The sequence below is a fragment of the Alternaria burnsii genome, assembly GCF_013036055.1.
Source record: "Alternaria burnsii strain CBS107.38 chromosome Unknown 740, whole genome shotgun sequence".
NCBI lineage: Eukaryota > Fungi > Ascomycota > Dothideomycetes > Pleosporales > Pleosporaceae > Alternaria > Alternaria burnsii.
Window position 1 is genome coordinate 20351 of NW_024066112.1, and position 26169 is coordinate 46519.

The 26169-nt window shown below is 49.6% G+C and overlaps 6 protein-coding genes across 6 annotated transcripts; 1 reads left to right on the forward strand and 5 right to left on the reverse strand.

Moving 5' to 3' along the window:
* Positions 1-397: 397 nt before the first annotated feature.
* On the reverse strand, positions 398-4348 carry GT037_004844 (uncharacterized protein; the record flags this gene model as incomplete). The annotated part of the gene is made up of 3 exons (XM_038929891.1): positions 398-2375; positions 3102-4178; positions 4245-4348. The coding sequence occupies 3 exons, from the start codon at positions 4346-4348 to the stop codon at positions 398-400; spliced, it is 3159 nt and encodes a 1052-aa protein (XP_038786841.1).
* Positions 4349-5241: 893 nt separating this feature from the next.
* On the forward strand, positions 5242-5593 carry GT037_004845 (uncharacterized protein; the record flags this gene model as incomplete). Its single annotated transcript, XM_038929892.1, has 2 exons — positions 5242-5304; positions 5348-5593. 2 exons carry the CDS (start codon positions 5242-5244, stop codon positions 5591-5593), a joined length of 309 nt encoding a protein of 102 aa, XP_038786842.1.
* Positions 5594-6052: 459 nt separating this feature from the next.
* On the reverse strand, positions 6053-10508 carry GT037_004846 (uncharacterized protein; the record flags this gene model as incomplete). The annotated part of the gene is made up of 2 exons (XM_038929893.1): positions 6053-7687; positions 7740-10508. The coding sequence occupies 2 exons, from the start codon at positions 10506-10508 to the stop codon at positions 6053-6055; spliced, it is 4404 nt and encodes a 1467-aa protein (XP_038786843.1).
* Positions 10509-11267: 759 nt separating this feature from the next.
* On the reverse strand, positions 11268-15160 carry GT037_004847 (uncharacterized protein; the record flags this gene model as incomplete). The annotated part of the gene is made up of 6 exons (XM_038929894.1): positions 11268-12057; positions 12154-12415; positions 12473-12610; positions 12671-13244; positions 13353-13584; positions 14751-15160. The coding sequence occupies 6 exons, from the start codon at positions 15158-15160 to the stop codon at positions 11268-11270; spliced, it is 2406 nt and encodes an 801-aa protein (XP_038786844.1).
* A 33-nt stretch (positions 15161-15193) lies between these two features.
* Positions 15194-15592, reverse strand: GT037_004848 (uncharacterized protein; the record flags this gene model as incomplete). The annotated part of the gene is made up of 1 exon (XM_038929895.1): positions 15194-15592. One exon carries the CDS (start codon positions 15590-15592, stop codon positions 15194-15196), a length of 399 nt encoding a protein of 132 aa, XP_038786845.1.
* Positions 15593-17632: 2040 nt separating this feature from the next.
* On the reverse strand, positions 17633-17938 carry GT037_004849 (uncharacterized protein; the record flags this gene model as incomplete). Its single annotated transcript, XM_038929896.1, has 1 exon — positions 17633-17938. The coding sequence occupies one exon, from the start codon at positions 17936-17938 to the stop codon at positions 17633-17635; it is 306 nt and encodes a 101-aa protein (XP_038786846.1).
* Positions 17939-26169: the final 8231 nt, after the last annotated feature.

Below are 26169 nucleotides of genomic sequence, written 5' to 3' on the forward strand. Positions count from 1 at the left end.
ACATAGGCTGTCCCCGCATCTTGTGCTGCTCCCGAGAGCCTTAGTGAGATACTAAAGCCAGTTTAAGGAACACCGGCGGGATAAGCCGATAAGACACAAGCTCTTAGTAATGTTGAGAGGCCGTCTTAATAGAAGATCGACTTGGTCGCTTATGTAGACGAATTATGGCTTCGGGAAGGTCAAGCAAAGCTTGAATGAACCAAGCTCGGCTATGTACATCTTAACGTCTCCTAGATCTAGACACCGCTCATGACGTCAACCACGGCTCTGCGATTTCCCCACCTGCCCCATGTTTCTCGAACACTGTAGCCGGAGTCAGCGCGTTGAACGATAGCTAAGGTGTCGTTGATGATATCCTGACAAGTTCCGATACCATGCGTGGTGGTAGCGCGGTAGCTCACACAAGCCTCAGCCGACGCCTGACGACCCTCCCGCTCTTGACCAGGTCGAAAACCTCGCCATTCATATAGCCATACACGAAACCTTCACCCACGACCCACCAAGCGTCTTTTGTCTCCTTCCTCAGGACAAGCGGAATGCTGCACCCGAAAAGAATAGCAACAACATCGCCCGGCCGTGCGCGACACGGTGCCACACCAACATAGCCTTGTTCAGTGACCACCAACCGACGTGCTTTCTTCCGCACAGTATCGTGGAAGCGCGAGAGAAAGGTGTCGAGCTTATCATTCATCTGGTGCATGGGGTGGGACGGCGGTCGATGGAGTGTTGGGGGTGGCGATGTGAACTCGGTGGGTACCTGCTTCACCAGATCCTCTAGGGATGTGGTGCCGAACAGTAGCTTTCTGTTATGCTCGAACCATGTGGAGAAGCTCCAGTCGACTGGATCGCCATCGATGCACGCATGGCAAAGGAAGAGGAAGTCGGTAATGTAATGTACTGGTGCTTGGAAGCAGAGATACTTGTCCTGGCGGTCGATGACTAAGGAGCGTGCTATAGATTCGAGCCAATCCATGGGCAACATGGTAGCTCTTGGTGCGCTGCGTTGCTCTTGTTGCGACTGCACCAGCTTATGACCAGCCTCGCTACACACGAAGCTCTGGCATCGTAATTCCTGTCCGTCAAGTCCTCCAAGACCATGTATGGTATCTAAGATGACACCGTCACAGTACAGATCCTTCAGATCGCCGGAGAAGGAGACGTTTGCTTCTTTCCTCAGGCGTGATCCAGGCGCGTCATATGAGGCTTTCCACCGCGTCGACCGCAGCGGCCTGAAGTTTCCAATGTGTTCGCAGGCACTTTGGCTTGCCATGAGCGGCACAGGTGAAGCGAAGTCGATGGCCGTCCTCCAATCTGGAGTCCAGGTAGGTGCTGCGTCTTTAGCACCCGGATCGCTAATCGCGGCGTGGCGGCAGAACAGATGCGTGAAGCAAACAATGTCCAGCGATTTGTGAGCATGCCAGAAGGAGCGAACAAGTTTCGCAAATTGATGCGCAACGTCGGTGGTATATTCGGCGGGTCCTATGAGCTCTCGATCCTTTTCGCTAATCAGGCCAAGAACGGAGTATATGCGGTCTCTGCTGTCGGTCGCGGAGTGGTTGCCAAGATACGCCATGATAGCGATCAAATTGATGCCGACCGAGGCTGGTTTAGTGAACCATTGATGAATGCGACGACGATTGAACGCTCCATCGAATAGCTTCCGCGGTACGAGCTCGTGTTCAAAGTCTTGGCTGATGGTGCTGCAAAGGAAGATGCTGTAGATTGCACTCTTGAACCTTCCGCGGCTAATGCTCGCCATGCCGCAATACAGCTTCGCCTCTTTCGGGAGTACAAACTCCTGCAGAGTCCACACTCTTGTCCACCACGGTCTAGCCAGCAGGGCGCTGACAGCAGCGCATTTCTCGGTGAACTCAGGGTTCTCAAGCTTTTTGCGCATAGCAATGTCGTCTCCATTGAATGCGATCTGTAAAGTGGAGAGGTAGTGCATGAATTCGATTGCATCTGTACAGTCGCTGTCTCTCTCTTTCTCTTCACCAAGCCATACTATCGCTCTTCTTGCCCTCTTGTAGATGTCGGCCATGATGCGCACCTGTTTCTCGCGTTCGCGGCTGTCGTCGAGGTTGATACATAATGAATCGATCCACCACCAGTCACTAGCTTTGAAATCGCTATGACAAGTAACCATCTTTAGAAAGGGCACAAGACTGTCCAATATGGGCAGTGTTCCGGTTTTTACATCCATCGTAACTCCCGTGTACTTCCGCTCGCCCCACACATAACTGGCTGTGTAATAGTGAGGTGCACCAGCGATCGGGAACCGCCGTAGCTTGCCAGTGAAGACGCCATCTTCAGACCGCGAGAAGTGTAGGAGACGGATGGAAGTTTCATCGACAGGTTCCGCGAAGGCTGAAGCGCTGGGTCGTGAAGGCGTGCCAAGTTCCATAGGGGTTCATGATGCAGGTGGGTGGTGTTGGGTGGGACAGTGCCACGAAATGCCGGGGGTGGCTGATCCAATTACCGCCCCACACGCTCGCTACACGGTTCTTGGCGGCGCCGGGTACTCATCGTCTCGCTGTTAATGTACTTTGTATGTCGTGCAACACAATGCCGATTACTTGGTCTCGAAGCCCATCCGATCTTGTGTATTTGCAGCAATGTCTCGTTCATGTAGCCAGATCGCCGGGTTGCAAGACCAAGACGTTGCTTGACAGCAGCATTTGTTGAACTACACGACGCAACAGTACGTCAATAGAATGCTTAGCTTATTTCCCTCCTCGACTGTCTCGCTGCATACCTATACTCAAGTACGTTTGCTTACCAAAAGCTTCTAGAACCTCATTGCAATGTCTGTTTCTATGCGCTGGGCAGGTACACGTTTACATCTGCCATTTGACAAGCGAGAGCGTGCGGCACAAGGCTAGTACTAAGCATCTTGTATCTGTGAGGTTTCTCATTCGAGGGTATCTGGTCGTTAGGATGTCGTTGGGTACCACAAGCGCATAAACAACGCTTACGCTGGTAACAGTCATCCCTTGCGATGTAATGCGTCATTCTTCTATCATCGACCACGGCCTCTTCCCCGCCCCCTTCCCCTACCACCTCTCCCTCCTCTCCCTCCGCCCTTCCCTCTCGGCGCTGACCTCTCATAGATCTTGACCTCCTCAAACGGACTATCCGCGACCCGCAGATAGCTCGGTATGCCATTATCCACGACGGCGAGCACTACATTCCTGCACCCATGCTTTAACCTCTGGTTGGGATGACCATCCTCCTTGGGCCTGTCCTCCGGCACCTGCGCCATGAGGTCGTTTAGCTGTGCACCCGTGGGTATTGGGGTTGTGCGCGCGTCGACAACGCAGATACGGAAGTCTGGCGGACCACGGGCGGACTTCTTGAAGCGGGCTGTGGTGCGGTAGACGTCGAAGTGGACGCGGTATGGGTTGTCTGCGGAGTGTGGGAGGACGAAGGTAGGAGGGGAGGAGCGATCGTGCGTCGGTGTGAGTTTGAGAAGGCGGTAAATGTCGTTGTAGCTGCGATACAAGCCAGGCTTGATGAGCGGACCGAAGGCGAGGGCCTCGGCGGAGATGGCGTGTTCGGGCTGGCTTAGGCGCCGCCAGACTTGGGTGAAGAAGCGCGTGACGATGCTCGGGCGGGATGATGGCTGTGTTGCTGCTGGAGGCGGTGCTTGTACGATATCCCCTCTATCATCGTCCCACGTCCCTGTCCTAAAGACGACGTATCCCGATCTCTTCAGTCCGGCATAGACGTTGTACATTTCCAATGTCAGCTTCCCACCCACACCGCGCTCGAACCCAATGAAGGCAGCATACGCCGACTGGAGACTCATAGGCGCGCCGTCTTCGGTTCTGTAAACCGTCTTGTCGCCGACCTCGCGCTTGACCGGCCACCGGACGTCCAAGGTGCCTCGCTCCAGCAAGAACAGGGCTTCTTCCGGCAACAGCCACTCTCTTCCTCCCTTGTTCGTTCCTATCGTCTGGAAGTGCTGTGAGCGGACTCTGTCGACGCATGCCATGTTGCGCTCGGGGTCGTACATGGCGAGGATATGGCCTTTCTGCGTGTGCGTGCGCTGCCACGAGAGGACGCCGTGCATGGCCCGGCGCGAGGCCTCGAGCGTGTCGAGCTGGAGGTTCGTTTCATGGCTCTCAAAGTCCTTTTCGCCGCGCTTGGGTAGGGTGGGGTGTGCCGTGTCTTGGGCACTGTGGGGGTTGTGTCAGCCATGTTGAAGCAGGGTGGTGGTGCGTGGGCATGTGAAGGAGGCGTACGTGAGTTTGTCGAGTTTGAGGAAATCCTGCGCTTCTTCCGTGGGGTCGTAGTCGGCAGGGTCAGGTGCGCGCAGATGCGAGACGTCTTCGTCTTGGTCGGCCATTGCTACCAAGGCGAGGGCGCGGCGGATGTCATGAGTTTGAGGGCGGGAGGTTTGGTGGGGAAGATTTGAACATTCAGTAAAGTTGCGACAGGGATGCATGACTCCCGCGGCGGCCCTTTGCGCTAGCGCCGGCTGACATCTCGCCAACGGTTACCCTATCATCACGACAATGACACCAACATGTATCACCGTTGTGAACTTGTCAAAAGCGATGCAACCAAAGTCACGTCTGAGATACTACAGGGGGTGCAGCATAGACATAACGAAATTAGTGCTCTGTGCATTACACCGGACCGCGCAGTAATTACGCCGAAGCGTGCGCACTGAGCTGGACCGCGCGTTAAGCCGTGGACCATTGAGAACAGTATAGGTTGACTCGCTTTGTTAAATTGTTCTTGAAATACTATTGGGTGAGGCTTCGAGAGTTTATCTCAGACGGACGAAGAGAGGTCTAGAGGATTCCAAATGACGGTGAGCCAGAGACGTACCCAATGCGTTAGAGAACCTACCTGAAGTGCATGAGCAATACACGTCCACATAGTCTACAACTAGATTCAAACGAGCGTAAAAGCTTGTGCTGCCAAGTGTGGAGAAGTCGTGAGCTTGTTTTGTTTTTTCGCTGGACTCACACATCCTATAGTGGTTCAAATCGGGTGCACGACCCAACGCTTGTGTCGATAGGCCGGAGAAGTAACTCGGGGTGATCTACACATATTAACCTCTTCATTCGTATTAAGGCTAAAATCAACAGCTGAAGACAGAATATGGTTAATATAGGATCGTTGGACTTTTGATAAGAAGGGCTCCATCCAACGCCCATCTCTTCCATTACCTTCGTCCAAAACTTTGCTTTCCCCCTAACAAACATCATCCAATTCTCCAACACCATCATCATGCAGATCCAAGCAATCGTATTCCTCTTGGTCGCCACAGTCTCCGCCTGGGTGAGTATTCTTGTTTACAAAGAACATTCCTAGAGACTGATACTTGGAAACCCAGCAATGCTTCGATCATGACGAACACTTTACCACGAACCCTGCCCAGTTAGCTGAAGGCAGCGATCCCAACAACCAGTGGGGATACTGCCCATCTGCCAAGGGATGTTGCGCCGATGGTAAGACGTGGTACGCCTGCAAGAACGTGCGTCGCGTCCTCCTGTATGTTTGCGAGTGGTGCGCTGACGGTTTCCAGAAATGTGCAGGTGGTGCTGCCTGCAGTGTCTCTGGGGGCAGGACTTCTTGCTAAAGTTATCAGGATCTAGGAACGTGGGCAGTCTTGTTGACACCATACAAACAAAAGTAAATTACTAGGTTCCATTGTGTTTGCGATCGAGTCCAGTTTGAGGCTAAACATCTTCATGTATAAGGAGTGCGGAATTTTCGGTCGCCAAGGCGCTGATTCCACGCGTCGTCACGAATCCTTTACCCCTTCACCGCGACAGACAACAAATGAATTGAATGTTTGGTAACACCTCCGTTCCTAGCCATACAGCTCTCCACTCAATTACCGAAGAGGAGTCGAATATGCTCCGGCAGCGCCTTTCGCGAGATTGTACAGACTATGTGACAAAACGAGGTACGCGTGCCTATGCCAGTAAACTGCAGTACATCTTGAGATGGTGCGGGTCATACGACGTTTTCGCCAACGCAAGCACGACAACCACACTGGTAGAGTCAGGACACGAAGATATCAGCTCGTGGCTGATCACTCTTGGGCCGCGATAGTCACCTCGTCAATACTATGGAATGATGCCCTCGACCTTGGCGCCTCCAGCACACCATTCTCTCGAACTTCCAATTCTTCGTCACTGGGGCCCTCCAGCCAGCCATGTTTGATGCCGACATCTGTCACCAGATCCATGGCAGCGCTATGATTCCTGCCATCCTTGGTCAATGGAGGTGGCAGCATGATGCGATGATGATCTGGATCGCAGAAGCCTGCTGTCCAGACACCATTTTCGAGTGCATTGAGGCAGTGCGGCTTCAGAAAGCACATGCAATCTCTGCAGAGATAAACTACGGCTTCTGCGTTCGGGAGTTCTGGTCCGCATGTTTGTTGACAGCCTTCATGTTTGGCAAAGTCATGTGTGGTCACATGTCCAAAGAGGTCATGGCCGCGCTGGTCTTCGCCAAGGGCAAAACAAGCCCTGCCGTACTCTTCTAGTTGTTCGTCTGGAGCTATGTTCTCGCCGTAATCTTTATTTTCCAGTAGCTTTGAGATGAGCCGTTCTGCCGCTTCGCGATCTCCAAGATTCATGAATACCCGCGCAGCTATGAAGTGCGACCTAATGTTTGCAGATGAGCGGACATCGCGTTTCTCCTGACAGACTTCAAAGATGGCTGTTTTGAAGTAGCGGTCATACAAATCATCTGTATTCCAAAGATCATACACGGTTTTTGCTTTAGAGTGTTTTATAAGCACCCTGAGGGAGATTTCCGTAGCCCCAACCTCTTGCCAGAGACCCAGAGCCTCTATGTGATCTTCTGCGTTGTCGCTTCTGTGCCAAAGAATGGAAGCTAGAACTGACTTCAACAACTTCTGAGTCTTATGTTTCTGCCATATGTCATAGTCCTCATCGTCTTGTCCAAAGACATCTGTTTCGGCTGTCTTGTCACCGTTAATATTGGCAATCTCCGAGCCCAGTTGCTTAACCGCCTTATTGATTGCGCGGTGAATGTCACTCCAGTTTTTCCCGTGGTATGCTGCAAGACTGACTGAGAGAGCAGCCTCAGACGAATCGACACTTGCGATCAACTCATGGAGCCAGTTATTGGTTTCGCCGGGCACCGTCTTTGTTCCGGCCAACTCTAAGAACGTGGCAATCATGGTAGGCTTGAATGAACAGAGCATACTCATCTTGAGTGCCCCTCTGCTGCTTGCATCATTCATCATCTCCGAGTACGATTCCATAGCTCCCTCCATGTCCAGGTCTAGGATCTGGCAGCGGGCAAGCAAAGGCAGAATCCTGGTCCAGTAGTAATCATGGAAGTCTTTGTCTTTCGTTGTTGAAGACTTTGCGGTATTGAGATGACTGATTGCTTCTTTGAGACCATTGGTTGACCCAGTACTTTGATCTTTTTGAGTCGTAGTCTCGGCACTTGAATCATCTTCGATGGTGACGTCCGCACTTGAACCATCTTCCGTTGAAACCTTCGCGCTATAGAACAGCGCCCACCAAGCATCCGCATTCGTTCTGATGATGTCGTTACATGTTTTCAATATCCAGCTCTTGTGGTCGTCATAATGATATTCCGTATCGGCCTCCTGCATCAAACGTTTGATCAAGAGAATAGGGTCGAGCTTATGATGTCTATCCCGTAACCATACTTGGACATGTTTCTGTAGTCGTGTTAACATCATTGATGACTTCTGCATCAGAATATCAGCTTACAGGTTCCAATTTACCAGATAAATAACATATGGTGTGCCACGTATCGCGCTGTCGCGTGGACCAGCCATCGAGAATTCTGTCAATCGCGTAGTCCCAGTGGGCTGAAGAACTATCTTCTTTTTGCGTGGGAAGCTTTGAAAACCATTCTTTGTCTTCAAGATCTGTTGGGCCTTCCGACCTGCTCATTTTCTTCAACCATTTCCAAATCGGGTCGCCTTTTGGACCGGCGGTAAAGCAATCTGTGATGCCATGACTAGCTTCCTGACTCCAGTGATCTATGACGGTATCATTACGAAGTAGCTTCACCAGCAAGCGACCGATCGCCTGGTTTTCCTTTGCTTTCAGCTTTTGTTTCTCGTCCCACTTAAGATGAGTACTCAGATTTCGCCGAGAGTAGGTGCAAAGACGATTCACCGCGCGCGGGCTCATATCCTCGCATAGGACCCGCAGACATATGAGTAAGACCGAGTATCGACTACTCTTTTCGTCAGCACAGATCATCTTGGTATGTTGAGCTCTTTGCAATGCGAAGTATTCCCCAAGCTCATATTGATCGAACAACTCGACACCCCGCGTACCGAAAACCGTGCTGAGATTGTTCCGTATGACCAGCTCCAAGAGATCTAGCTCTTCCAGGTCTGTTTTAGAAGATCGTTTTCCTCGCCTCTTATTCATGTTTTCTAGAATCTGCTGATCTTCGAAATCTTGCTTCAAATACTGCTGAATCTCTGGATAGCGCCACCTGATGCAATCGTCATCTACTTCAAACAGCAACGAGTACCGTTGTGCTATACGCTCCGAAAGAGGTGTAAGTCGTGGTGACTCCAGCTTAACATCAACGTATTGTTCAGCGAGCAAACATGGTGTCCCAAATAAGAAGTAAAACGATGTCTTGGGAGCTTCCAGCCAAGAGATAAGAGCATTGACTTCCTTTATCTCATCTGGTGCCAACTTGGAATTCAAAGAGCGGATCTGTCGGCCTAGATTCACTTCGATGGATTCTTCGATTCTTTCAAGTATTCTCTCAATCTGCCTGGAATTCACGCAGTTTTCGATTTCGTTGAGGACGAGACTCAGGCGTGCAAATTCATTCTGGATTTGACGGGTCACAACGTCGAACACTTGTTCCCGTATCCGTATAGTCTGTGGAGCCTTGTCGTGGAAGATCGAAGTTTTATCAAGCCGAGCGTTGGTAATCTTCTTAACATCAGCGATACTAGGCACAAACTCTTGGCGATGAGAAACACGATCGAGGGAAATTCGCAAAGAATGATTGATGACTGTGTTGCTCCAGCCGGCGTGAGACTTGGATGTAGCAAATACGCGAACACGCAGTAAGCTTTTTTGCCTTGGGTCCCACTTAATCATGCTTTCAAGCAATTCCCGATCTGCCTTTTGTATCCCGTCGATGACGATGAAGTATGATGATCTTCTTGACGGGCTATAGCTGATAATAAGCTCATTCCAGATTTCGATGGCTTTCATCTTACAAGCGTCATATTTATGCTTCTCAAACACGAAATCCCGGTAATGTTCGTCGGCTTCGGACAGCTGCCAAACAATGCTACATAAAGCACGACTCGTTGCTTGTAGAGCCGGTTGTACTGCGCCTTGGCTGCTCTGTTTGATGTTTTTTTGAGATGACGCTTTGGAATCCTCGCGGATGGTGGCCTGGTAATAACTATAAGCCAGAGAAGAAAAGCCCCCAGAAGCGAAGCTCGGATCCTCGATGTGATCAATTACAGCTGACGCTAGGAATGATTTGCCACGGTCTGGATCGGCCGTGACGAGAAATACATTACTTGCGTCGCTATTCGCGTCGCACCAATGTACGAATGAACTATTCTCCTTGCAGAGCCAGTCGCCGGTTTCGTCGGTACGTTGGTCGCGAATTGTGTTATGATGATTTCTCCAAATATCTTCTTCACCGATACGTAACCACTTCCGCAGTTGGATACGCATTTCTTGAACTTTCTCTTGCTCTTCTCGCCTTCCCATGATGTTGACAACCGAATCGATCTTGCCGTCCAGAACATCCATTTTGCCATCGAGGGTGCGAATGTCGCGAGCAGCCTTCGAAAGGTCTTGACCTATCACGGCGACCTGCATATTTACACAGTCAGATACAAGGGTCTCCAGCTTGCCCAGCGCATCGGTGACGCCACTTGTTATGCCGAAAAAGAACTCCTTTGCAGCCAACTTTAGTCTGCTCTTGCGATGCATAAGTTCGATCGCTAGCGTCATAATTTCCATAAAGTGCTCAAGCACCCGATAAACTGTCGGTCGCAACCGTGTATCTAAATTGACATCGGTATTTTTCTCTTCGAAGTAGATGCGAAGACTCCCAAGAAAGACAGAGACACGCTCTAGGAGGATGAAAAGGTCTTCAAAGATCTTGTGATATCTTTTCACGGCCCCGATGACCAAGTTGAGGGCGTTGAAGCATGGCTGGCTAGCGGGAAAGGCAGTGCTCGAGGCGCCTGCAACAAATTCCCCAAGAATCTGGACAGAACTCAAAATGTTCATAACAATCCCCTTTGCCCTCGCTTTGGTTGTGTCGTCGGCGGTTTGTGAATTGACGTTGTCGAGCACTTGTCTTATTGTTGTCGGTTCGCTCGAAGGATTTGCCTTCGATGCATCCACGAAATTTCTCACAACCTTCTCCCACGCGACGTGCAGATCATCTTCAGTTGACAAGAATTTTGGTGCTGATAATTTGCTAAACGCATCCCTGTCATCGTCGACGGACGACGATTTTGGTGCTGACATAGCTGAATACTGAGAGGTGCGGCCTGGATCTGTGAGAAGGATTCAGATAAATGTGCAAGATAGACGTATTCTGGGGATGAGGTGACTGGCCTAATAAGATAGCCTTGTCCAGCCTGATCTTGATCAGTAATAGGCCTGCGTGAGTGTTGCTTCTTCGCATCCTCCCGACGCCACATCGAGCTACACGACTGAAGGGCCGACACGCTTTCGTGTTATTGGCGGAAGAATTGGATCTCGTATGTGCATTATTACAATTTCGGCAATTTCTTGCTGAAAGCTGAGTCGTCGAGCCGAATTCAGAATGAGGTGCATTTGATCGTCAGGATTTTGGCGAACGGGGAACGGAATAGCCGCGCGGGCCGTAGCCTCGCCAGATGAAGGAACAGCAAGCGAGATGGCTGCTGGACAGTCGGTGGGGGCAATCCACACACGCAGCCGTCGAGAGCCGAAGAGGAGCCTGGCTTCTTGCAACACCCTTTGAATCCTGCAGGAAATCCCTTCAGCACATCATTCTTCATCCATGCAGACAGCTTCGAAATTTCTAGCCAATAGTAATCCTGGCAGCGTTGCTTGTTCACGTTGTCATTGCAGCTGCCCTCCGTGTACTGCCGTACCAGAGCTTCGTGATTGTCCCTGAAGCTTGAAATACATGAAGTCGAGCATGACGCGCACGAACTTTGTAAGTGCGTGAAAGCTGACGCCGCTCGCGCACATCTGCACGATCGGTCCTCTGCGCTCCTCCAGCGACACCACCCCCAATCAAGACCTGGCTAGATTCTGCCGAAGACCAGGCACATTGACCGCCGTAGCTGCCCCATCCCCACCAAGACTAATTACCATCTCATCCACCAACAGACCACCATGTAACCACGCCCCATGAGTGAACCAAGTATAACAAGCATCCTCGAAAATACCCGTACTGTTCATATCGGAAATGCCCCGGAATGCCACCCGCCAACGGTTATCCGCCCCGATGGGATAGATCCTGACGTCCGCATCAACCGCGTTCAGCGTTTCAGAGCCAAAGAACTCGACCCACGCATCCGACACAGCTTTTCCACCAGTAGTCCAGCTCTTCACCTTGAGACCCGGACCATCATCTACCACCAATTCGATCACCGATTCGCCACTACCATAGCGACCCGCATAGTTTTCCCTGGCCTGCTCCCGGCCCACGGTGTCAAAATGCGGGACAGAGTAGCGCACAAGATGGTCGAGCAGGGCTCGCAGCGCCGGATCGTCGCCCACACCAGCCACGTTGACGGTGTAGCCGAGCTGGTACTCCGGGATGATGGCTAAGTAGCCGTTGTAGTATCCCTGTCCGCCAGGCATGGTGTATATATCGACGGGTCTCTCGCCTGAATCAAGACCAAGGCTTGTGGGACGCAAGACAGTCCAGGGCATGCCGACAGCTTGGCCTTTGGAGGAGGAGGTGAAGGAGGCGGGCTTCAACCATTTGGCCATGTCGGTGCTCGAGAGTAGCTCATTGTTGAGGAGGCCGCGAACAAAGCGGGCGAGGTCGTTGGGCGTTGCGAACATGCCGGCAGTTCTGTGGGCATAGGCGGATTAGTACGAATGTTCGGTTCTAAGCAAAAGTGGAAAGCAATAGAGTTTGAGTAGACTGCTAGGGTCTGATTTGACTCACCCGTTGAATTCGCCGATGTCCTGAGTACCGAGGTGATCGACTTCACCAGGTATGACCATCAGTGATGCATCCTGACTGTCCAGGCCAGTCGCTGAGCTCAAGCCCAAAGGGCCCGTGATGCTGTCTGTGATGACGTCTCGAAGCGATTTGCCTGTGAAAGACTCGATAGCGTAGCCAAGAATGATAAAGGCATAGTTTGAGTATGCGGGGGTCCGACCGACGGGCCATACATAGTTGCTGACGAGCGCTCCTTGGAGAAATTCTGGGATCGGGTTCAGTAACGAGCGTAGACAGTAGCACGCTCTCAAGGAATTCTTACCCTCTCGAGTAGCACATAGGCCAAATTCTACAGAATTGCAAACAGGGAAGCCCTCAGGGACAGTAGCATTTTCCGGCAAGCCGAGTTCGCCCTGTAGGAAATCAGGAGGTCCCCGAAGAGAGGTGTCGAAGGCGAAGCCTAGGTGCAAAGAGTCAGCTGTGTTCTTCTTGGTTCATTGTTCTCTAGCAATAGCCTTACCGTCGCGCGGAGCGCCAGACAGATGGCTGGCCAGCATTCGCAAAGTCGTGTTCTCGAAGTTTTTCGACCCTTCAAGCTGCGGTACATGCTTAGAAACAAGATCGTCCATGTCCAATCCCTCCTGAAGCAACGCGGAAAGGACGGTAAACAATTTCGTCACCGAGAAGATGCGGTAGACTGTGTCGCCATTGACCTCGCTAACGCCAACTGTGGTGTTGACGTTTGGTGCGGTCCAATGGTACTCAAAAACTGTATCTTCAGTCGTGGTTATCGAGACCGAGTAAGAGGTGGAAGACGTGTTGAAGAGAATCGCTTCACTGTTCAGTCGGTCCAGTGCAGCCTTCAGTGGCTCAGGATCGAACTTGGGGGCGATGGAAAGGTCGGGGAGTGGTAGGAGTGGGATGCCTGCTGGAGAACAATACTCCGTAGCTGCGGCAAGACTCGCGTACGCCAGTGCCGTTGTTGATAGCAGATACTGTTTCATGTTGCGATCGAAGACAATGAACAAGATGGATGCTCTTTTGATGTGAGGAATGTCTGGAATTGATAGTGGAAGGTGATGAGGATTTAGTAGCTGCTACAACAGAGCATGCGTTGAGCTTATATACTATGCTTCTGCTGCGACCAGGCAGGACCATTCAAGTACGCGGCCGAATGAAGCCTCAGTCGCGATCACAGATACTCGCTTTCCAATGTCGACGCGTTGGCTGTACCTTGCGATCTCGTTGGCCGTGCTTGGCTGGGTCCCGAGGTCGCGGTTTCCTCCCGGAGCAGCATAGTTGTTCCTAGCGTTACGCAGGTAATTGCATAGCCAAGAGACCTTTTTGCAGAATTGACTCAGCTTACAAAAGTCCTCGACACAGATTCCGTCATCAATCATGACGAAATGGTATACAACAGTGGTGCCAAGACCGCTGCGCGGTGCCCGTCTTGCCTCGATGGTATGCAGCGTGCTTGCTAAGCCCCTGAGTATCGTGGCCCGCGATGTTCAACCCATTCCCACGCTTGCTAAGATCCAATGAGCATTGTGTTACCTGAGACTGTGGCGACGGTGGCCTTGTACCCCCCAGATCATATGCCAGCACTACAGTACGAAAGATAGGCGCGAACCACATTGGACCCAATCTGCGCTACGGCCGTAGAATACGTACTGTGGCTGAATGCCGCAGAACGCAGAACAAATGCTTATCAGGGCGTTGGTCAGGCACTCCGCCAAGGTTAGAGAACATTCTTGTCCAATCAAGCGAGCCAGAAGAGCTTGGCTGTTCTCGGCAGGCGCGTTCAGCACGTATCGGAAGTCATGATGTCATAGGCTAGACAGATTCTACAGTAAGACTTGCGAACCTAGGCTCAATCTCAAATGCAACGGCCGTTGCCTTGCGCGATCTGACGATTGCCAAGAAGAATGTACTGTTCTGTAGATTGGAGCACGAATGGACTTACACTACTAAACATATAACTGCTTATCGCAATGATTGCGACACCGTTTCAACAGTACACAAAGCACCTTTGCACCTCTGCACCTCTTTAGACGAATCTACCACATTGTCTCTGCGAGCAAGTCAGAACACCTTGGGCCGACCAAGTCTGACAATCGGATCTTAATCAATATGTTTACAGAAGATTTACGTCTTTACCAGAACCCCACCAATGGCTTGATCTATAGCTACAGTGGCGAGATAGCTAACTACACGGTCTCTGTCTGCCCTATCGCGAGCACGTCTTTCGTATGTTGTATTCCAGTCCGTTAAAGACGTTTTCGATGGTCTCACGTGTGTCACAGAGCTTGCAAAGATAAATATGAGAAAACTTCCAAGGGAAAGTCTATCCAATCCAGTGCATTGGAGCACTATTGAAGTTCCAGCCAGCCTGTTTACAATATATTCGAGAAACCTGTGTCTTTGTGTAGAAGAAGACATAGTAGCAGCTTTGCCCTCCAGAACTCTCTAGTGCACATCCTGGACTTCCCCAACTCGGTTATCCATGGGAAAATATTCTGTCTAGGATACTATTCATGCTAGGAGACCAGACAGAACCGTGTCATACGTTTGAAACCAAGTTCTGACGTGCCCAATCGTACAGCGTTGTTGCAGGCCGGCCAATGACAACCTTGAAGTCGTCACGTTTGGTAGCTTGGTAACGCATTTGCCCAGATTCGCCAAGAGGCATCGTCTGCACAGCGCTATTGAGATATAGACGGGCTCCAGCATCCGATGTTGTCGCGACGTAAGCCTCAAGAGCCTCCGAATTATAGACGTTGCATCCAATCTTGGTTCCAGTGGCTTGGGTGATGATCTCGGCAGCCGGTGAGCCGGTGAGGATCTCAGGGCTCAAACCGTAATCAGCACCAGCGTGCTTCTCGGGTCCCACGCGAAGCACCGCGGCTGCCAAAGCACCAATATCAGCAGCTGAAACCCAGCCTAACGCGGCCTCACCCCACATAACATAAAAAGAGCCTTTCTCGATGATAGATGGCTTGGTCACCAACATAGAATCTAGGATGACGTTGGGGTGCAGGTTGGTCTAAGCCATTCCAGAAGCTTTAATGTAGGTTTCGACCATATCGTGCCAGCTAAAATGCGGAATGTGGTCCCGGCCTGAACTATAGACACCAAGGTGAACCACAAACTCAACACCAGCGGCTGCGACCGCGTCGATGAGCATCTTGCTTTGGTACAATATGTCTGCCGTGTAGCCAGTAACCATAAAGAGCCTGTCGATACCTTGCAATGCGAACTGTAGGGTGTTTGGGTTGTCGAGATTGAGGATGACGGCTTGTCGTCCTTGTTGGCGCCATTGTTCAGCGGTTTCGGCCCGGCTTGTCGCTAAACGTACGTGGATGCCTTCGTGATTTGCATCGAGCTCCTTAACAACTTGAGAGCCTACCTTGCCAGAGGCGCCGATGACAAGTACTGTGGTCATTGTGTTAACACGTCTGACGAAACGAGTCGAGATTTGCCGAGATTGTTGAGATCATGTCCTGATATCTTTGCTTCTCTTGATTTATTTTATAGCAGGTTGCGGAACCAGAGACATCCGAGCCAGCAAGGCCGCTAGTGGCGTGGTGGAGAGAAGAACGTGGATACTCCACCACAATAACACTTAGCCTACTGCAATGAGAAGCTTATTAAGAGGCACGTGATAGACTTTATAGTTCTATGCATCTCTTACGTATCAGCCATACTAGAATTTCTAGATATTCTGCACAGCCTTAGCACGTTCTACCTTCAACTGTACTGTATTCTACCAGAGATCGGACGTTGGGGAGAGACCGAGGAGAGTGTTGCGACGAAGTTGGTTATCCCTTATTGTTTGTGTCTTTGACTGATTTTCATAGTCAAGGCTGACGAGCATGCTGTCCGGGTTCCTCAGCGACACCAGTACCGAGCTTCGTCTACACAGGCAAGTCAGGTGTTCGTCTATACAAGCAAGTCCGGTATTCGCCCATGCAAAAGAGGCAACAGACGAACAAGGGATAGCACCTTTGCACCTCGAACCCCTTCAATGTACCTACGGGGCGAAATGGTCGGGCCGATACCCGTATCAGCTTTCCATAAGAGTGGACTGTGTCTGGGAACACGAAGATGTATCAAGTGGCCTGTCGACTAAGAAGCGGAACCGTCCATTTCCTCCACCTTTGTGAATGGTATCAGAACCCTACTCACTCGAAAGATCCTGGAGAACTTCTTCATGAAGAGCCAAGAATAGCCAAACCATTTAGCAAGCAGATCGCTGGACCTATACCAGCAAGTACTCGAGAGAAGATGAATAGAACCTTGTTCGACCGAACCGCGAATCCTGAGACGAAAGACCATGCTGCATACCAAGCGAAGCCGATGATAAGAAGCTTTTTGTACCCGTATAGATCGCCAAATCGACCAGATAACATGATGAATGTGCCAACTGTGAGATTGTAGGCGGCGATCAGCCAGGGAAGCTCCAGGGCGTTCGTAATGTGAAGGCTGTCGCCAATGATATAGACTATAGATATTGTCTGACCCATCCCTGCTTCTTGTGGCTGTTAAAATTATCACCAGTGCGTTCTCGAGGTGGACTTACGGGCATAGAATTGCGCTGTGCAAATTGTAGCCACGAAAAAAATCTCACGAGATGTCGACATATTTTGTGTAACAGGAGTCTGATTTTGGTTTCCCATACCCTTGGTGTTGTCCTCTTTCCGCATATCTGGCAAATTGCCTCCCTCATTCGATCTGTGGTCGTTCCGCATAGGGCTAAGTAACGGAGTCACTCACTGACGTGCTGGTCGCATGGACAAGATGAACTGCCTTTCGTGCTCCTTGTTGATGATCGTTGTACGATATGTTCATGGAGTTTGTCAAGACTCACCCAGGTCGAAGGATACAAGTGCCTATCTATATTCCTGTCGCACAGTTCGTGACATAACGGCTCGTTACATATGACGTCAAATCCAAGGAACCTGGTTTTGGTGGTGTGTCAAAGCTACTGTAATTCGGGAATACCTATGCAGAGAGAGCAAGCAGCTCATGTCCATAAGTTAGAGCAACCCACTACGACCATTGAACTACCCATGTTAAGTGTCTACAGCCCTGACTAGTGCTTCGTAGGGTGAGCGGGATCTCGCAGTGATTATGCGCATCTGCATGTCGATGCTAGTGGAACTCTGATGGTGTCGTGATAGTGTCATGCTTCAATCATATACAAGCTTTTGCTGATCAATTTGCATTCGTGCTAGTCCTTTTGAGACCAACACTGTACTCATACGACGCTGGATTGCGATTGAAATGATGCTGCAGCCGTTCACCCTGTCATAGACGGTATATGATCTTACTCTTCCCGTAGGAGTCTTTCTTTGATATTCCACGAGTTCATTGAGTGCATCCAAACGCGAACGTCTCGGGTCGATCAGAGGATAGATCTCACATACGACGTGAATGGGAGCAAAATCTTTATATTGTTCTATAGTATTGCCCTTTCCTGGGACTAGGCGCCAGTCACTTCCTTCGAAGTTGCCTTATCATTTGTTGGTCCGCTCCCACTACCGCTCATCGGATGTCGATTTTCCATATTATTCGTCACGATCTGACGAGGAGAGACACCTTTCCATTGGGCCTCTGTTGGAAAGTTAGAACTAAGGTGCATGCATTTCACATAGTCCATACGTATAGAGCACTGGATAGTGCCAATAGGCCATTGCGGGCCATCCCAGCCATCCCAATCTTTCTCGTAGGATGTGACAGCGTCATGCTCTGCCTTGAAGGCAAGCTCTTCAGCAGTATGATGAGACATGGGGGTTAGATTGCTGCGATCTTGTTTGGCGTATTAGGAAGAGGGAGCAATTGAAGGATACAACAAACGGGTTTGATACAACAAAAGAAACCAGGACCAACCATGTCGGCCCATATAGGTTTTTTTTATCATTCGGATAGATCATACGTCATAGTTGGTACTCGCAAGAGCTTGTCTTGGACTCGCGTTCTCAGGGAGACCGGAGTCACTACGTGATACGCTGGCAAGCTACGACTGGGTCCAAGACGTTAGCAAAGACCGATGCGATGCGCAGCTATGTGACAGTGTGTGTCCAAAGGATGGAAGCACGGTGCCACGATCGTCTCTGCATCGTTGCCCTTCAACCTTATTGAATCGCGGTAGAAACCTGATTCGCAAAGTAGATAGCGAGCACTGATGACGATACGAGCTATTCAGTTTGTAGCTTGGATAGTATGAGACCTCGAGGGTTCGGACTAGTGTCGTTCCATGTCTCTCCGTTAGCCTATGAACGTTCTGCCTGAGCAGTGCAAAAAATGAAGCAGCAGAGCTTCAACGTACTCTTGTACCTTCCCGCGAGCGTGCAATCTCTCTCGATATCCTTTGCATCACAAGCAGCAAAAATTCTTGTTGGCTGGAACACTTGTGCCATGATCAGCCACTACCGGGACGATGTTGATTTGGCCCGTGGCAACTGTCGCAACGACAACCTCGCCCCACCCAAATGCAGCGCTCAGATCATGCATGATCGTTACCATAAGGCAATCTAGCTCGCTTAGACCTAAGCCTCGAGTTTCAGCCTGCACCGGGAAGTTGTGATGTAGACGTCCCACTTAGACAGCATGATCGGGCCTTTTGCTGGTCATAACCTAGCCTGTAACCAAGCATTTCTCCCTCTAGTCCCCGTCTGGCATCATTGTTTCCTGTTTTATACATTCTTCGATTGCAATTGTTGCGTCCCATGCGTCCGTTATCGCACACTCCCGAGACGCCCGGTACGCCTTACTCATGGGCTCGTAGACAACAATCAACCCGTCCACTGGCAACAAAGACATCTCGTGTCATGACTCTTCAGCTGTCGGCTTCTTGCAAATTCCTACATACCCTATATGGACGCACACCGTGATGAACCACATAATGCGCTTAGTTCGCCGTTTTAGGGAGCTGTCTTTGCTCGAACAATCTAGACATCGCTTGAATGGTGAGAAAGAATCCGATGTGCCAAGCGAACAATGCGCAAGTACTCGTCCATCACCTCTCTACTTTTCGACAGCAAAGACAGGTGTTCATAAACTCGAATCTTTGCTGCACAGTAGGTTCGACGGCGGGACAGTCTACCTTCTGCGCTCTTGATTCTTGGTTTAGAGGAGAATGATTTTGAGAAAACTCACTGCTCTAGTGATGCGCCTCTATCGTAAAATAAACATGTGCGACGGCGCTCAAGCATCCTCTCTGAGAAGCATTCTTCGTATGCTCTAGTAGCGAAAATATTTAAAAAACTGAGAGTCATCGTCTAAGTTGTACTGCATGAATCATTGGCTTACTTTGTGGAAGCATTTGTATCAATGGTTCAGGTCATTCATGGCCTTACGCCTTTGCATGTACCTCGCGTGCATCAGCAGGTTTCTAAGAAGTATTTTCACGCCGTGGGGCTGCATGAGACGCCTGGAACGTCAGCTAAGTTTGGATACCAGCCGCAACTGCAATCTACTAATGTCTGCTGCATGTCTAGCACTTCCCTTGCAATTTTTTCTGCCCCTCGCGTCCGCTGTAATCGGGTATGCAGGCATGATGAGCCAGATGAACGAAGACCCAGTTCTTGGATAATACGAACCAGACTATAGGCTTAATTTATCTCATAATTCTGGTCTTTGCAATCGCCTCAAGCAAGCACAACTCCATCCTCGACTTCTCGTTGTATCATCTAGGCACTCGCACTGCGCATGGGCGTGCGCAAAACTACGAACACTCTCACGGAGACGTTTCCAAACAAGAAGCACAGTTGTGGACTTCGCAGTCATATTTCGAGACAAGTCTTAAAGTCAGATATCTCTGGAGATCTAGTAATTCTTATTGATACGTATCTCTCGTGTCTCTTGAACGTCGAGTAGGATCTCAAGCATGTCCGACCATCCCCTGCTCGCTTCTCAGTCTTTACCGTTTTCTGAAAAGTGTACTAGATGATCACTTCCTCTTTCATGCTCTGTACTGAGTCCGTCCTCGTTTGCTATATCCTTGAGTTGCTCCGAACACCCCTCTGAATAGTTGTTGAACCAGTACTGTGGTACGTGCTGAATATGCTCTCTGAAACTCTCTCCTACGAGAACTTCTTCAATAACACCTTGCTCTATAAAATTTGAGCACAAAGCCTGCCCTGTAGTGACGAAAAGCCAGTGTATCGCTGGAGGGCCGAATTGTCCATCCATTCACAGGTACGCTGAAGACGCTGTCATCAGGCTCACCATAATCCTGACTGACCAAGAGATGAGTTTGATCTTATAACGCGACGATATTGGGACGTCTTGAGTCATCTAGAGTTGTCCCAATTTCTTCCTTCTGGGAGCTTCCATGCAGTGAAAAGTTCGAAACGGACCAGCAGATATCAAAGATCATAGTATCTCGATAAAGCCACAGGATCCGTTGCAGTCGCTCAGTCTCAGGCTTCACCACTTCCTGCATGATGGAACTCAGAAGAATTGAGGGTTTGTCTCATAGTTCACCAATCAAAGGGTCACACAGGACATGTATTCCGCTCCCGTGTATGGAATTGTAGCGTATGTGCAATCAAAGAGCATTTTAATAAAATCGCTTTTGTCAGCCAAGACGACCACTAGCTATTGCGATACGTTGACGCGTCGTCGCGTCGTCGCGAATGATGAGTACTTGCGACAAATAGCGTGCTTGGTGATTGAGAAGTCATTGAGCTGCTCGTCTGTCGGTGGAAGACAAAAGCTGTCACCGTGCCAAGCCAGGGTCGGTGCGCGGAAAGGTTTCAATATGTTGTCGCTAATTTGACTGAGTGTTCCGGGGCGATGATTTGCCGATGTACAATTGGATACCAAGGAGGCATCAAGATACAGTGATGAACATCTTGGAAGCGAGATGCTCAGTTCTTAATCATAGTGCCCCACGAGTGAAGATCGTAATTCTTTGGAGGTTCGAAAAGGATACTTTCTACGACAGTAACGCTGTTCGGGAGTCTCAGACACGACATTGATATGCTATCGTCATATCGTCCTCTCACAGCATGGGTCAGTTGCATACCTATTGTTGGGATCGTGTCTTGGTATGACTAATAAGCCACTAGAAGCCTTCAACACTTGGACTTCTGTTTGCACCGTGAGACATCAATAGCTCATGGCTGAGTTGCTACGGTAGTATGACACGTGGCCTGATCTATAGGTTCGAGCTCATCTGTATTAGTTCATGTATTGTCGATAGATGTTGTCGAGGCTCTTGCGCAAAGTTTACTTATTGTAAGGTCTTAATCAACATGTCTCGTTGCACAGCGGACATAGTTGGCTTGGCGACTGTGGCTAGTTACGACTTACTCCAGCTGGTCGGCCGAGACGCTAATGGACTGACTTCGCGATCGCGGCAAAGCAGCTTGCCAGTCAGACAATCCGCCTGCGACGCCTTTAATACCCAGAACTTTTGTATACCGAAAGCGGAGCAAGTCATGAGCGTCAGCCGCACTCAATGACGTGACCGTCCTGACACCTCATCTGGCATGAAAGTTGATCACAATCGGCAAAAGGTGGGGCTGTCAGCTTTCCCGTAGTTTCCCTCTAACTGAACCAAAAAAGCAACATAATTTTGACAAAGCAATCAATGAAAACAGACCTAGTACTAACGACAGACATGTTCCTTGCAAATTTCGCGAATGCCAAGCCATTGAGCATTTATCCATGAACGAAAGAGCAGTCTAGAGATGTGCTTATTTATGGCACATATATCGAACACCAACATGATTGTCAATCAATGTCTTTTTTACACACGCCGATGCTCTGAAAGAGATCGTTGACTCTATGTGTAAGTCTTCCTGATTGGCTACTCAGTAGCTCGACCGGGGTGCGGCATCGTACCCGCAGATCTGTGCCACGTGCGTAACTTACTGCTTGGGCAGATTTGACTAAACGTCATTGCTTCACATATCTATTGTAAGGTGTATGCCCTGGTCACTAATTTGGGTGTGTCCTGTGCCCATGCTTAAATTAGCTGACTGTAAAGGCTTACGACTGGTGCAGCGCTCTGGAGTATACCCACCAGAAACGAGTCACCATATAATCATACCTTCTACGCACTTTCCTAGTTACTTCTTGTTACGGTTCTCATTCCTGTTGTCCTTCGATGTGTATGTATTCTGTCAGTCAGACAGTACTTGCGCATGATGGCATCACAACTACGTGGTGTCGGATTTGAGTTCACCAATGCATTGGTGGAGCACCCTGATCCCATTTTTCTCCATGGCCAAGGCGTCGAGGGTTTCGTGTGCTTCAAGAAAGAATGCAGGTGCTCCTATAATACAGTGAGGCTCGTACTTGAAGGTGTGTCCCGTCGAGACTTATTTTACGTGGTGTTTCAGGGGATTAACGCGGACTTGGTTAGGAACAATTTCCAACCAGATCACACATCAATCGCAAGGATCTCAGGAGCCTTTGGACTTACGATTTTGTAAGACTGCAAGTACGAACAGCTGCCTAGTTGAGGAAACTATCTAATGTTTTTTAGGTATTGAAGTTGACAGATATATTGGGTCGCAGTGATGCAATCCGTGACGATCGATGTGAAGAGTGTTGGAAGTTGCCAATCAATTTCAAATTAGACCATCTGACCAACAGTGGTAATCCGCAAGAGATGATGTCCGAGAGGCGAAGCCATTTTCTGCCGTCTTCGCTCACTGCTGACTCTTCCCGAGATGGGAGGTGCACATGGATCCCTCTTTCAGGAACCTCGTACGTTGAGTATACCATTCAATGTTGGGTCCTCAGCGGCTCGACGATTTACAACTCGTGCTCGAAAAAAGTCAAGATCTATGAATGCATTGAATCCTCGCCACCTCCAGTGTGCCTAGAAGACTATCCGGGGGAATATGTATGTAGACAGGAGAAGAAGTTGAGGAACACACTTGGGTGTCCAGGAAGATCTATGTATGTAGCGGTCAATGAACCAGCACCCATATCACGCGGGGCGAATGTGTCAACCTCTGGAACATATATCGACATAAGAGTCGGAGTCAGGGGAAGGCTTGGTCAAAATGCACGGATACCTGCTTGTCTGGATATCAAGATGTTTTGGACGCTCAAAACTCACACATTCATCTCTGTAGTAGAGAGAGACAGATCACCTACGGCAAGAGAAGCTCATGTATCTCCCTTCCTCGAAGAAGTGGTTGGAATTTCCCAATCTCGGAACTTGGGGTTCAAGCTCGATAGTTGGGAGCAGCGACTTGAAGGAGCATTTGCCTGGGTTCAGACCAAGACAGTCCAGCTACCTCTCCTGAAGGATTCATACCCTTCGCCCACTTATTTTCATCCGATCGTTTCAAGACGTTACAGCCTTGCTCTGCATCTGAAAGCGTCAATCAAGGGGTTTGGAAGCGCTTCTTTCGATCTTGTTATTCCTATACAGGTATTCTATATGAGTTTGCCCACTACCGTTGTTCATCCTGCTCAGTCTCTCAACGCAGTACCACAGTATTTCCCATAGTCATATATCAACTACATTTTGTTGGAAAAGATGCAGGATCTGTTATGTTGATTCCGGAGCTGTTCACAGGCATTGAGAAAGTAGTCACTGCCAGCCAAATCTACATACATCCCCATGATGAGATCTTCGAACCGTACCCATTGATCACTCACCTTCAGGATCAAAGTTTCTACCAAAGATATGGTTAACATGGAGTGACCAGATCAGACCTGCTGTGGCACCTGTAAGATTTCACCTCAATACATGCGGAAAAGGGTTGCTAACTAGATCATAGCTTGACGTATGCAATAGAGATGGCTTCGTTCCATAGCTCTGTAGTTCGTTGCCATCTGTGTTGTGGTCAACATGAGCTTCATGCGAGCGTGTACACATATATACCGTCAGTCATTATTACAATCTAGATCTACTGTGCGGATGATATTTGGTGTTCATTGTAATAACTCGACTGTGTAGAATGAATAGGGTCTGATTGTTTCTCTTGTAAAGACATTGATCATACAAAAGTACTTCTTTACATGGGGTGCGCTTCTACGTCTTGTTTTGTTGATCTGCGTCTTTCTTGCTGACCGTAGTCTCAAACCTTGCAGCATCTTCCATGTACTTCTCGATACATAAATCGATCGCCCGAACGCCGCAAGATGCATGATGGAGCAAAGAGAACCTAAGCGAAAGTGCCTCCTCGCGCAGTCGCTTTATATCCTCCTTTAATGTGTGATTCATCGAAGCATACTCTTCTGCTCTTATCCTCAGACGTTCTGTAGCATCGGCATCACGTTGACGATACTTGCGCGCCGCCAATCGATTCTTTGCAAGAGCTTGGTTGCGAGCAAGCTCGCCGTGAGTGTGACGGCGATTCCCTATCATGGGCCGTCCTCGTTTAGGTTTTGAATCAGCCATCGGATTCTCGACCGGGTTGGTTTCGGCTAGAAGTATTGCTGAGCCTTGATGTGCTCCGTCCGTTATCACAGAGTCGCATTGCGACCGAATATCCTCTCGCTCCACAATCGACTTGGCGGCATGGATCCGTTGATTTGACACAAGATGGAGTTCTCGCTGCAGAGTGTCGCTTCTGACCTCAGCTGGGTCGCACAGGCCTTGGCGAATGACATCAATCAGGGGTGGTATTTGGAACAATGGTTGTTGTCCAAGATGTGCAGTCGAATGAACCTCGGTAAAGAGGCTGGTAAGTTCATCCATGTCCAACTGTACAGTGTGGAATCCTTTGATCGAAGTAATAAAGAGTGAAGTACTGAGCTAGATATCTTTGTTCGTATTGCCGCGATGAGTAAAATACTATTGTTAATCTCGACAATCATCGGTCTTCATCGTGGACGGAATTTGATGCATCTGATCACCCTGTCTGGTCTAGCATGTTCCAAAGCAACCAATCGGCAGATCACGCAATTCTGTTGGCTAGCGATCTCCCCCCAAATTGCGTCGGCCACGCCGGGACGCTAGTCCTAGCGTTTTATCATTCGTCGCGTCTGTGAGAGTTTTTGACCGATAGAGTGCTGCGAATACCAGTAGCAGATCAGTGTACATAGGATTTGTCTTTTCGTAGACTGTATTGTGTTGGTGTACGGTCGCGTGCATTTACCCCCCAACTAATTTCACGTAGAAGACTTCTGTTTCTCGATGCCACGCACATGGACATGGAGAAAGACAGGGATTAGGGACCGGTTTCATGGCAGCTGGGCCTGTTTTATCAAAGCTTTTCGATTCAAACGAGCAGATAGCTTGAGAAGGACAAGGAAGCACGCGCTGACACTACAACCAGTCCCCAACGATGCTTCATGCAATTATGCCGATACTATGGATGCACTGTAGAGCTCACCCCAAATGTATCCAATCCAGACGACATCCGGTCGTCATTCCTGAGAACCTCGGGGCGGCTTGTAAAATCTAAGGCATGCTTGAGAAGATTCTAGAGTATGATATACAGCAGACGACCCCGTGCATGTCTTTAAGTCTGCCTGAGCAGAGGGTCTGTGCTTAATCGCGCGATTGCCCTAGTAGAACAAGGCTACTTGATGTATTGTACGCGTGTTAGAGTGCATAGACATACTAACACAGGGATATTGAAGCGTCTGAGACTGAGCAATCGATAAGATAGGACAGTACATGTGTTGTGTAGTAGTACTAAGTGCCCCAGAGAGTAGAGTGCTATCCCTCTAGACAAGTCGTATATAAGAATGTACGTGTAATGTGTGTAGGTGTGTAAGGAACACAGATGAGGTTTTTTCCTCTCTCCTTACGGTCATTACCTTACTCACTCGAAAGATCCTGGACGACTTCTTGCATGGAGGCTGATGCTGCTTCCTATCAATGATCAGGCCATCAAACGCTTCAAAGGGGTTGAACATTACTGGACCCGCCATACAGGGCAGTATCACAACGCTCACCGCGTCATTGACAGTGAACCTATGCTTGCTTTCGATCTCGGGTCGTTGGGGTCATTCTCCTTTGCCAAGGCGAGCGGTGGTCAAAGAATTGACGAAGAGCGTGGGCATCGTGTCACACTTGGTTGAACTTCCATTCATGCA